This window comes from Podarcis filfolensis, assembly GCF_964270895.1.
Source record: "Podarcis filfolensis genome assembly, chromosome: 7".
Classification (NCBI taxonomy): domain Eukaryota; kingdom Metazoa; phylum Chordata; class Lepidosauria; order Squamata; family Lacertidae; genus Podarcis; species Podarcis filfolensis.
Genome location: NC_139603.1, coordinates 44,621,365 through 44,634,377, shown reverse-complemented (window position 1 = coordinate 44,634,377; position 13,013 = coordinate 44,621,365). Strand labels below are relative to the sequence as shown.

Below are 13,013 nucleotides of genomic sequence, written 5' to 3'. Positions count from 1 at the left end.
TCTAATATTAATAAATATTAGCTGCACGCAGCCACCTCAGCTCCAATCCTTGCTGAACTTCCAACCCACCTGCCCTGTTTATGGGTCCTGCCCATAGGTGTGCAGGCAGCTATATGGAAATGACTTACTTTCCATATAGGCAGGCAGACAACTGATGTGACACCAATCTGAAACCTAAGAATGAGTTCTGGTGGCAATTGTTTTATGTATTTATTCGAGTCTCTTTGGGATCTAGGTCAACTATCGAGTATATATTTGGTTGGAACACCCTAAAAAGCTGAGGGAAACAGAAAGCATTTCGGTAACTGAAGAAAGACTGGTGGTTGAAGGAATAGGTGGGCCAAGGTTGAAGTTTCATTGTTCTTCTTTCCACAGCTTTTGTGTACTGCCGTATGAATAAGCCCAGGAAAAGCAGAAGGCTAATATTTATTTAATGGGCATTTTATAATGAATGAAGGATCATGCATATACTTACAAGCATCATCCGACAGAAGCTCAAGGGACATGAGATTACAAGAAGCTTAAATCTGTTCTCTAACAATATAAAAAAAATTAAGATAAAACTCCAAATAAAGACCATCAAGAGCATCTTACCGCCATCTAAGCTGCGAGACATCGTATAGCGTTTGCTTGATGAACGCTCAAAGTAAGGTGCTGGGCGGTCTATCAGTGCACTTGCTCTCCTTGTCTGGGCTTGTGTCCTTCCACTGTAGCGAAACTTGGAACCCAGTGTAAGAAATTTTTTGGGAGGAGCCTCTGGGAGCAAGAGCCTAGAAAATATCACACAGAATGCTTGTGACGAATTGCAGGTTTTAAATGGGAAAAATGAAGTGAAAAATAAATTCTGGGCATCCATGTCTCTATTCCATAATCCTTTATTTGAATAGATACGGTTATAACACAGTGCTCCTACGCATGCCTCCTCAGATGTAAATCTAGTTATATCCACTGGTACTAACATCCAGGCTAGGTGGACATAGATCTACAGCCTCAGTTTTATGCTAGAATTAAATATTGTAGAACCTTCCCGTCCCTCCCCTTCTGTCCGCTGCAACATGCCAGACATCCTCAAAATCTACTCCAGAGGGTTCTGCACGTGCAGTGTTGGATACAACCCATAAATTATAGTTAGAAACAGCTGAATATTTTGAAGTCTTTGTCAAATAATAATAATGATGATGATGATGATGATGATGTCTGTTATTCTTTTCAAAAACATGTATCAACAACTGCTTCTTCACAAATATATCTACATATCCACAAACACATAAACATCATATACCCCAGTCATTTTGTGTGGCACTGACACTGATTATGTATTGGCTATGATATATAAGATATTATATCTAGGTGAATCAGCATACAGGTAGACTTCTCTCAAACCCACCACTACAGTAGTATTAAAACTTTCCACATGAAGTTTGCCCCAGAATTCACTCTTCATTCTGGAGTTGGTATCCCTAATCTGACCCCACCCTAAAAAAGAATCCCTAGATAATATCAACTCATTATATAGTAACTGTTCTCCCACATCATTGGTGAAATTATCTTCATAGATGTAGTCCTGCCCAACCATGACTCTAGGTGTGGGGCTCATCCAAGGAGGAGTGGGGCTCTTGCAGAGGCCTCAATTACCACCAGGGACCATGAAGTGCTTCATCTTATAGTCAAGCATATATTTCAAATGTTTCTCTACACCAATGATCAAGAAGAATGTTACATTTTAATGGGTTGTATCCAATGCTAGCCCTACTCAAAGGAGACCCATTTGCTGTAAATGGACATTATGTTTTTACTTGCCCAACAGAACAACCTCCCGTCTCCTCTGTTGTTCTGGGGTTTCTGGGGTGGGGGGAGAGTCGAGAAAGCCCTGCTGCACTAATAGAAGCCAGTATGCTGGCTCCTGCTAGCAGAACTATTTAGCTGTATCCTTCTTAAATACATTTTAGTTTTTCTTCTTTATTTCTATGTGTCATGTTTTAAAATATAAAAGAGATTGTATACCTGAAAAATGTATGATGTTCAACACATACTTTCCATAAACGCTTCGCAGCACGATGATTTGGTAATTTGAACCCAATTGTGCTTTCAAATTGCTCAAACTAGGAGAGAAAAGTACATTTAATTTTGAGTTAAGATGTAACAAATATACAATGAGGCATATTACCAACTCAAGAAATTTGTATACATCTGCATATATTACATACAAGCAGACTGGGTCAACACTGTTAGGGTTGCCAATGTAAGCAAATAATATGCAGTGTATTCTAGATTTATGGCTGCACATGAAACCTTAATTTGCTCCCTTGCAGCCTGAGTTGACTACACAGACATTCCCAGGGGAATATATATTGTAAGTAAATATAATGGCATAAAAACAGGATCAGTTCTGGTTTGCTAATAAACACCGTGTCAGAGTTCTTCTACACATTTCAGATGTTGCTGGACTACCAGTGCCAGGCTGATGGGAGCTGAAGTCCAACAATACCTGGGGAGCTAAAAATTGACCACCACGGACTTAGAAGAACTAGCATACAAAACCCACAACTATTTAAGGAAGGGATATTTGATTGATGTCTGTCAAAATATATGAAAGTGTATCTTAACTGCTATTAATAGGTTTTACTGGACTCGTGGACCAGCCATGAGATACTTCAAGTGCTGTAGAGAAGAAACCTAACACATCAAGACTGCTACATTATTGCTACATACATCTTGCTGCCACAGAAATCAGCTGTTATTTCTGACAATGTGGTGCTCTGGGGTTTAAAAGTAGGAAAACAAAGTAACTTCCTACTCAGATATGAAGTTTAATAACAGCTTCAACAACTCAATATCCCCATTACTAACCCAACCTTAGAAATGTTCTGATTAATAAATTATACAAGAATTAAAACATGGGGGGGGGGGAGTCTAAAATAATGTGAAAATGAGGATCTTGCTAAGTAAACGTTTGCCTAGTACAAAGAGGGTGAGGAAGAGTGAAGCAGAGTGCATACGTAAGAAAGGACACAAGTGTATGCTACAATTCCTAATTGTGTGAATGCTGTCATATGTAGTTTGGCCCTCAGAAAGGCAAGAGGGGGTGGTGGGTCTGGCAACAGGGGAAATACAGCATAATGCCATGACTGCCATGGACTTGGTTACATACACTTGCATGAAGTCAGTTAATGATTATATGAAATTGAGCAACTGGAGCAGTCCAGTTCACAAAAGGAACACTGAAATACATTCGGTTTGCTGAAGTCCACTTACTTCCCCTGGTCGGATTTTGATATAGAAGTTATTCCTCTTGTATGAAATTTTGAGAACCTTAGGCCAAGCAAATCTGTTTATTCTGAGTCTGTCCCGATATATCAAGAGACCACTTGCGCAAACCCCTAACATGATTTCAACTCCTTCAGAATCCTAAAAAAAAGATGTTTCAAAAGATGTTATTTTTTAATCTTTAGCACATCAATGGTTCATTTCCATTTTTACAATCACAAGCTTTTTGAACATCAGATGGGCTGGGCAGCATTCCTTTGTGGGGAATGCCATCCACTGAACCACAGAGCTAGCCCATTTCTGGCAAAAACAGTTAATGTAATTAACAGAACACAAAATAAAAGACTTTCTTTCACTCAAATATCTATGCAGATTTCCTCCTGAAATGCCCTACAGTCCTTTCAAAACCTGTGCATATATTATATACATTTATCTAAGCTTTCGAAAAGATTTTATGCAGGATACACTCGGAATAACATGCACTTCATAATTTTCTTCTGGTCAGCAACATTTTGCCAAAAACATGATCCACTTAATATACTAAGATGTAAACGTGTGATCTTAAATTGAGGAAGACTAAAGCCACATGTCAAGCCAAACCACTTTTTGCAGACACCATATATAAGTACAGTACATTTTGGTTTGGTTAACTCTATTCCATGGCACCGATTACAGAACTTTCCACAGGTACGTAAGACAAATGGCCGATTCACACACAGTGGTAAGCCAAATCATGGTCTGGAAAGAATGAGCAAGCATGAGCAAGCTCAGAGAGAAAATCATGACTGCTTTGGCGCTCCCAAAGTCATCCTGCTGCCCTGATACCTGGAGCTAAGCCATAGTTTGGCTTAGCTTTTCATGCAAACTCAGTCTCAAGGTTTGTCTCACTCCCCAAAAGCCATGAGCTGCAGCCAATGGTTTACCATTATTTTCTTACTGATTACCCACCTGCTTGCTTGTCACAAAGCCATGGTTTAGCTTAGCATTACACGCAGAAGAGGCCAGAGCCTCTTCAATGGCTCTGTGGATGCTGCATAATGTACCACTGAAACTACATGCCAGGTGAAGGAAAGGACACTCTATAACATAGATCTGACTGAATTTCCATTTCAGTTAAAAGTGCTTTAGCATTCTTTTTATTTTATAATCATCAGTTCATCAAAATATATTAAATAAACTAGACAATAAAAATCAACAGATTATTTGCAGACGTATTACTTAATGCATGCATGGCAACACTTCTAAGTTCCTAATCTGAACCATCCTGCTACTTAGACTGTACCTTGGCATGGTGCAGATCCACTCCGTACATGGACAGTTTTTTTGCATTCTCCAAAAAATGCATCTCAGCTTCTGCAGGTGTCATTCCCCTAAAGATAATCAACATGAGTAGAAATAAACACACTTAAAAATGAACTTGTTTCCGGGAAAATAAATGTGTCCTTTATGATTATTTAAATGTTTTCATGCAGTTGTCTGTTTTACACTTATTCACTCCATCCAATCATTTCCCCCCTCAATGTAATGCTTTGAAATTCAGTACATTTTTCATGAAGGAGGATAGAATTCCAAAGGACTACATTGTATATATTTCCCCCCTGCTTATATTACCTGTGACTTTTATGAAGCTCTATTACTTTGTCTTCCAGTTCTTTAGTATGGTTTGGTGCAAAGCGAAATTCACTGACGTAATCACTTCCGTATTCATCAGGATCATAATCTCCAAGCTCTGACTGAACTGTATAGGAGCCCAATAGTGCAAGTGTAACAAAAGAACATGGCAGTCGTCCAGAAACTATGTCATCTCTCAGCTGTAAACAGAGGTAGTACCTGCAAAAAAAAAAAATTGTAAAAAAACCCCTCATTAACACCTCCATACCCCTTGCAAGTTCTAGCAATTCACAAGCAGTTTAAAGGTTCCATTAAGGCTAGACAAGTGCACAATCTTTGCTTTAACCAAAGTGGTAGGAAGCAGAAGAAAGGACAAACAGGAATGTGAAAGAAATCTCTTCTTTCTGTCATAGGGCAGTTGGGGGATGACCAGTTAGGTTGATACATAATGGAGCACTTGAAAACACAATCCCAAGAAGTGGTGTGCACATATGAAGAAACAGTAGATGCAGTTAGAACTCCAGTTTTTATTTTAGGCACAAGAGAGTTCTCCCTCCCCACACACTATATATTAATTAGAATAATTTATACATTGAGCAGAAGTGCCAAGGCTGTTTACAAACAAACAAAACAGCAAAATAGCACAACGGAACCAGCTCAATAAAACAAAGTTGAAATTTCAAGTCACAATAAAACATTAAAATATCAGTCGTAACAATCAGGAATGGTGGGAATTGGTTCTTCTCAGAATGTCACTGCTGTATTATTTTAATTGCAATCCATGTTCCCTCTTCTGCTTACTTTTCAGTTAATGCTAACTATAAGCGGCAATTTCAGAAATATGTCTTTCACCTGCTAATGGTAGCAAAGAACTATTCCCTCCGTTTACTGCAGCATCTTCATACGTTCGCGATTATGTGAATGCCACAGCCACTGTTAGGGACAGATGAGGTCTCCTCAGCTCAAATTTTCTGAGATTTTTCAGAGAAACCCAGCCTTCCGCTATGACAATTATCCAGCCCTTCCCCAAAACTTACTGTAGGCAGGATGGGTCAGTCATTAGCAAGGAAGTTTGGTTCCCAGCAATGGAGGCTCATGAGTATGTGCAGCAAGCATGTGAAATGTAGTTTTCAAATGCTCTTTGCTACACTTCACAGGTTTCAGTGCACTGGATGCCATAAGGCTGAGGTGTTGGCTACTGCAAGCCCACCCTAATATACCTACCCCTGCAACAAAGGTAAGGGGATGGCAGTGAGGCAAGATTATTATAAGCTAGACCTTTGTGGGAGGGGGGCAGGTGGATGAGGATGATCCAGCTCCAATATCTACATTTCCTTCCATCACCCATTATCAGTATGGTAGTAAAGAGTGTTCACCTCACATTATACAAACAATTGTTTAATAATTGTTAGTTAGAGGTTGCCACCACCAATAACTTTTCATGACTGACTTATAAAGATTGCTGGGTGTTTTAAATACCTGGTAATATCTTCAGAAAGCTGGGCAGGATCAGGAGGATAGAATTTCACATTAAAAGAGAAATGCCAAGCACCACCTATAAGAAAACAAAACTTAATTAGGATTCTCTGCATACCGTGTCCAATAATGGTTATCCAGTTGTCTGAACCATTTCCTTTGCTTTCATAATTAAAGACTGAGGGCTCCTAACTTAACAAAAAATAATAAAAAGAATTGTCCCTCGGCAAACAGCAACTTATCTGAAGTGTCTGCAAAAACTTGTAGACCCAGGACAATTTTCTTGGCTAAGATACGGTTTACACAATCAAATACAAAGATAAGAACAATGCCCCCTAAACATTTAGCAAGGTTGTGCCCACAACTGAGTGAAGCACATAGTTATTTCTATAAACACATTCATCAGCACCTTGGGGATATCTATCTCAGCAGAGTTTCTTTGTCCTTCACCATGTACAAAATTGTAAAGATAAAACATAGAGGTCATTACTCAGAATCAGCCCTGAAAGCCTCAAGATGAGGCAATAATATCACTACGGTCAACTAGCCAGCTTAGTTCCCCTGCTCCGACCAATTACAGTGCTAATTAGTCTTAAACTGGTTTGGTCTTGATACAAGAAGACTCTGACAAAAGCAAAGAAGTATAAACATTTGCATTTTACAGCCTGATCTTGTATATCAGAAAATAAAATAAAACGAGAGGTTGTTTTGGTTTGTTACTACGGTATGTATTTTTGTGTTTTTATGTTGTAAACCATCCTGTGTTCTTGGAATGAAGGGATGTATAGAAATTTAATAAATAAAATAAATATCACCAGTGCCCTTTCTTGGGCCTGGCCTCAGTCATTCAACTTCTAATGACAATCAGGTTACCATAATGCACTCTTATGTGGGATAGTCCCTTGAATGCAGCCTGGAAACTTCCAACAGGTTCATAATGCAAAGCTGCCAGAGTTCTGACTGGACCTAACAGAACAGCGAATGCTGATGGAATTGTAGTCCAAACCATCTGGACAGCACCAGGTTGGTGAAGGCTGCAATGTACTGATATTACACACATTCTTTAACCACAACACTGTGTACCAATTTTTTTCTCTCGATTCAAAATTGCTTTTGACCTTTACAGCTCTCAGTGGCCTGTAACTGGAGTATCTCAAGATTAATCTTCCTCCCCATGAGTCTAACTCTGAGACTTTTCTCCAGATCACCCCACTATCTGATACCTGGTGAGAAGGGGAAAGTGCCTTTTTGGTTGTGATGCAACTAAACTTCTGTAATGTTCTTTGGAAAAGGTACACACAATTTTTAAAAACACGATGCTGCTTTAAATAAGGATTTGACCGCTGCTGCTTTTTAAACTTGTCTTGTAAGTCTGTTTTTAAAACACGTACTGTAATTGTTACGTTCCTGCTTGCTTGCAGTTTTTATTATTTATAAGATGCCTTGAATATTTTAATAGAAAGACAGGGTAGAAATGTTTAGAAATAAAACATCTAATAAATACAGCCCACTAAGGTAAGTAAACAAGCTTTATTGTACTAGCCAAAGGCCATGACTAAACCATACAAACACTATGTGGAAAAGAAATATCTATATGCCTATAAAACTATATAAAAAACAGAGTCACTGCCTAAACCATCAAAATAATAAAATGCAGATGCACACGTAGACTGGGGACTCCACACAGCATACAATATTTTCCTATTTAGACCTCTGAATATCCCTTACAGTTTATTGAAATTCTGCCCAAGTTCTTCTTCCACTAAGGTGCCATATATCTTACCAGCAGAAGCTGTGTAAAGTATATCTTTTAATTTCAGTTTTAAGTACTTTTCTACTTTGCAACATCCTATTTTTAACTATTTAAACTGAGCACGTCATGATGAATATGCATGTTGAAGGTGTGTCAAGTTTCATTACTGAAGCCTTGGTGTGCTTGACAGTAGAGGGGTCATGTTAATCTTGACAGTACAATATATATTAAATTGTGTGCAAATTTCCTACAGGTTTTGTCCTTTAGGGTCTGGAATGTTATCTACATGAATGAACCTCTGCCCTTACAAAATACAAAGACTCTCTTTTCTTGGTCCTTCCTTACATATATTTCTGCTTGAACAAGTCCTTCGCTTGAACAAAGCTCGTGGTTTAGTCAGGAAAAACAGACTTCTAAATGGCAATTAATCAGAGATCTTAACAATCCTGGTGTACAAATCCCTGAGCTACTTTGGAAAATGTTTGGATTCCATTCATTTGTTTGGGAAAAGCAAAAAAGACTTCAAGTAAGCCTGCTGTGCTGTACTGATTTCAGAAAAAAAGGCACAGTCCATATTTCTTTCCCACATTGGGTAAAACAAAGAAACAGGGTGAGAAAAACTACACATACTTTTAGCCATATTTTCTTAGGTGCCATTGTACATTATTACTTTTAACTGCAATAACTGGGCACCTTTCAGGGTAGAGGAGCCCAAAGGAGATCCCGTGTGCTAATGAATTTTGTGTATGATTTGCATTCTTAAATTATCAGTCAATAATATTTTATGTCTGGTAATACTGGGTTCCTAAAGTAATTCTCTGAAACAGCAAGTTTTGCATTTTTATATGCTACAACTGCATCTCTTCCCACTGTCAAGAGCAGGACTAGACTTTGCTGTTCAGGATAATCTCCTGCAGTTACCATTGTTCACATTTGGCTAAGAAGTCTACATCAGATGTATTAACAGTATCTACCATAACAAACACTGCACATTTTCTTGACTACATCAATACTGATTTTTAAAAATGGCAAACAGCTGAAACCATTGCTGTCACATATAAACCTAGTTCAGCTGAAATCCATGTGCTTAGGCTTTCAAAATAGGTTTACATAATTTGGCTATTCAAAGCAGACATTTCTTTACAGAAATTTTGATGTTTTAAAGCATTTACAACATTTTATTAAATATTTCTCATTACAGGTATACTACTTCGCTCATACTATAAATTAACTTTTGTAAACCAGAAACCATGTTTTAATTCCAGATGGAGAACGCTTCCTACCAAATGTAATTGCTTGCATATACTTGGCCACTGGAAAGATTTTATTTGTGAAGTGTGATTGAGAATGAACACTGACATCTGTTTGCTACAGCAAATTCCATGTGTATGCATTACACCAAGTTTGTAGAAAGGATCTTAAATATTCAACTTGGTTGCCTTGATGCTTAATTTATGCTGGGTACTTTTAGGTTTCTAAAGCAGTTCACAAGTACATTTACATGTCAAGCACTGGTAACAGGAGAAAGGAAGTATAAAATTGGGTAACAATGTGGAAAAACAAATTTAAAAATACAAGGTAGAATCACAGATATATAGGCCTCTATAGACAGGTATAATCACATCTTTTAGGCAGCATTCCTAATGTTACTTACTGGAAGGAATCCCTATTAAAAAATTACAGTTAATGTCTTTAAAATGATTTAGCACAACTTACTTCGGATCTGCTTTTTTATTTCCTTGGCTGGGTCCAACCAATTCTGAAAATAAGTATTTAAAATATTTGAATATACAAACATGTTTTTAAAATCATCAAGAAGAATAACAGCAACAATAATTTGTTTATACCCCGTCCATCTGACTGGGTTGCCCCAACCACTCTGGGTGGCTTCCAAAGTATAAAAACACAACTGTGCATCAAATATTAAAAACTTCCCACATACAGGGCTGCCTTCAGATGTCTTCAAAAGGTTGTGTAATTGTTTATCTCTCTGACATCTGACGGAAGGGCTTTTCAGTGTGGGAGCCACTACTGAAAAGGCCCTCTCTCTGGTTCCCTGTAACCTCACTTCTCACAATGAGGGAACCACCAGGAGGCCCTCGGAGCTGGATCTCAGTGTCCAGGACTGACAGGGACCCCACTCCATTATGAAAAGGGCAACACTGTTGCTGTCAGGAGGATGCTACTGCCTCTACTGCCACCTCTCTGACCAGTTTTGAAGGCTGATGATTCTGGCAACACAATCTCAGTATCATTAATAAGACTGAAATGCTTGGATTTGATACATTTTCTCCATTTTATCATTTCTATATGAACTCTTTTCTAATTTTACCTTTTGGCTTTCCATATCTTTGTATGTTAACCCGAAGTAATCTTTTTCCAGCAGGTTCAGATGTTCACATACTTTGTCAAACAGCACCTGGCCTTTTGAACGTTTCTACAGAGAAAGTATAGGAAATAAAATGTTTGAGTACCAAAACACGAACCTTTAAAAAAATCAAGACAGCTTAAAAGAATTAAGTGAACATTCATTTAATTTCATGCTAAAAGTTTGATATTAACTGGCTCATAATATGAATTTTCCATGCTTGAAATACTTCCTTCTATTGCAAAGTATGTTGCCTTACCATTAAATTATTACTTTAATTGCAATAAAAACATAATGGGAAGGATCCATCCTATGCAGCTCACAAAATTGAGTTTTCCTGGCCCCTTCTCCACACTGAACCCATCCCAAAAAACAGAATGGCACAGGGTGGGACATGGGAGACTGCAGCAGGAAGAAGAAATTAGCAGAATTTTGGGGGAAGAGGGTTCCCCCAATTGCAGCTTTCGATCCAAGTCTGTTTTCTTCAATATTATTTGCAACATGCCCAATGGTAGGGACCATTTTCAGCACATATGCAGAAGTTGAAAGCATTAACGTCTTATTGGCTCTCAATGGAACTGTCCTGATTTCTGAAATTAACTTGGAATTTTTGTAAAACTGAATATAACTTACGGTACCTAAAATTAGAATGTCATGGTCCCAGGGCTAGGAACATCAAGTATGCCTAAAGGGCAGGATATGCATCATGCAAATGTAATTTTTATAACAGTGAATGCATAGGGGTTAAGGAAAACCAAAGCTGATTGTTTCCCCAGGGGTGGGGGTGGTGTTCCTCTTGATCAAAGAATTCTGCACACAATCCAAGAGAGGATTTCATGGTTGTCTAGATAATGCATTGCCTTCCCTGCACTTGCAAAGGAATTTCCAAACAGCACTGCAGTAAGACATTATGGGCCAATTTAAAATGAAGAATTCTTTTTTTTTTCAATACGGCATTCATGACTCAATTACGATTGAGCCAGGGGGACTTTGCTCACCACTAGACGAAATACGTTGGGGTGGAAGAGTTTAAAGAACAAGATAACACAGATGTGATACGGTAATATCTAGTAAGATGAATAACCATGACAACATTTTGAAGGAAATGTAAATTACTGTAGCATGAAAAGACATTTTGAAACTTTTGAGATAATTTACCGAGGGGATTAAATGAAAGCAGGGCAGGGGTTTTATAAGGTTATCTAGAATCTGAAATAATATTCACTGTTATCTGGCCTGAATTCACCATTTTGAGAATTTTGACAGCATTAACAAAGAATAACACACACAGCACACAAGCATCAGCAATCAAGCAGAACCGCTCCCTGGTCTCCAGCCTTTGACATCTTCACCTCTGCAGCTTAGCCAACCTATAAACAAACCTCAAGCTCCCAAGCTGCCTTCATTGGAGATGCAACTATGGACACTTCTCAGTATGCCCCTCATTCCTTTGTGGCAGATGTCACTGCAAGACGTGCACACTGGCCCAAACACTGGGCGCTGACACTCTTCTCAACAGTTACAAACTGGAGTTCACCTCCAGTCTGTCTCCGAGATTCTTTCTGTCTCTGATATCCAACGATCCACAAAAATGCTCCAGTGAACTGCTTTGAGTTTCTGAATAAATATTTTATGCTACAATATGTGCTATCTACATTAAGTGGTAAGAGTTCATGTGATTTCCTTTAACACTGCATGTACATTTACCTTTTTGAAGAAACTTTCTATTCAGAAAGAAGTTTGAAAATTTTGGGGATATTATATTAATTTTTAGATTAATCACTATAAAACAGAGTGATTATGTAATGTGTACTCTTGATTATTTAACTGATTTCAGCATTTATATGTCACCCCAGAACATTTAGCTCTCTGCATGGTTTACAACGAATAGTAAAATAAAAATAGAAATGTAAATATATGAAATAAAACATGAAACTATAAAAACAAAAACAAAGCTCTTCATATCCCCCCAAATCAGAAGCACAAATTTAAAAACTGTGAGGCCCAGAATATATAAGATATTTAGGAAGCCTAGCTGAACAGAAATGACTTGGGTGATGAAAATACCACAAAGCTGGTGCCATGAGAGACTCACTGGGGAGGATGTTCCATAACCATAGTGCCACTGCTAGAAAAGCCCCTCTTCCTGATGCCTACCTGCCTCATTTCATTTGGTGAGGGCAACTAAAGCAGGCTATATCTGAATATAATGCTCTAGAAAATCCAGAAATTATTTTGATTGTACAGCCTTCAGACTGAGATTTCTGAACTATTTTGTTTTAGGAAACATAAACACAGCCCCAACTGTTAGGGGAAGATGCCTAAAAACACCCAAAAAGCTTTATAACCGTGGGGTACAAAACATAACAGGAATGTACTATCTGCATTAAAAATAATGAGTAATCTCAACAACATTACAAGTGCCATTCTTAAACTAATTTGTACTGAAACAAAATTATGCCAATTCATTTCATTCCACAGCTTCCCCCAAAGGCTATACATTTAGCCTCAAATTATTAAAGTTCCTCAGAAAGAAAT

At 38.1% G+C, this 13,013-nt stretch overlaps 2 protein-coding genes across 51 annotated transcripts in view; one reads left to right on the top strand and one right to left on the bottom strand.

Moving 5' to 3' along the window:
* Positions 1 to 13,013, bottom strand: part of EPB41L3 (erythrocyte membrane protein band 4.1 like 3) — a 130,982-nt gene that overhangs the window by 32,466 nt on the left and 85,503 nt on the right. For all 50 annotated transcript variants that reach the window (XM_083622547.1, XM_083622535.1, XM_083622517.1 and 47 more), the window contains exons 4-11: positions 10,440 to 10,544; positions 9,824 to 9,866; positions 6,358 to 6,433; positions 4,879 to 5,097; positions 4,550 to 4,637; positions 3,256 to 3,408; positions 2,005 to 2,102; positions 595 to 770 (exon numbers count right to left, since the gene is read on the bottom strand). In XM_083622547.1, the coding sequence (XP_083478673.1) occupies positions 595 to 770; positions 2,005 to 2,102; positions 3,256 to 3,408; positions 4,550 to 4,637; positions 4,879 to 5,097; positions 6,358 to 6,433; positions 9,824 to 9,866; positions 10,440 to 10,544 (958 nt within the window). The remainder of the gene's footprint in view (positions 1 to 594; positions 771 to 2,004; positions 2,103 to 3,255; positions 3,409 to 4,549; positions 4,638 to 4,878; positions 5,098 to 6,357; positions 6,434 to 9,823; positions 9,867 to 10,439; positions 10,545 to 13,013) is intronic.
* The window catches only part of LOC310766424 (uncharacterized protein), a 189,227-nt gene that overhangs the window by 123,861 nt on the left and 52,353 nt on the right, over positions 1 to 13,013 (top strand). The gene's annotated exons all lie outside the window — the stretch shown is intronic.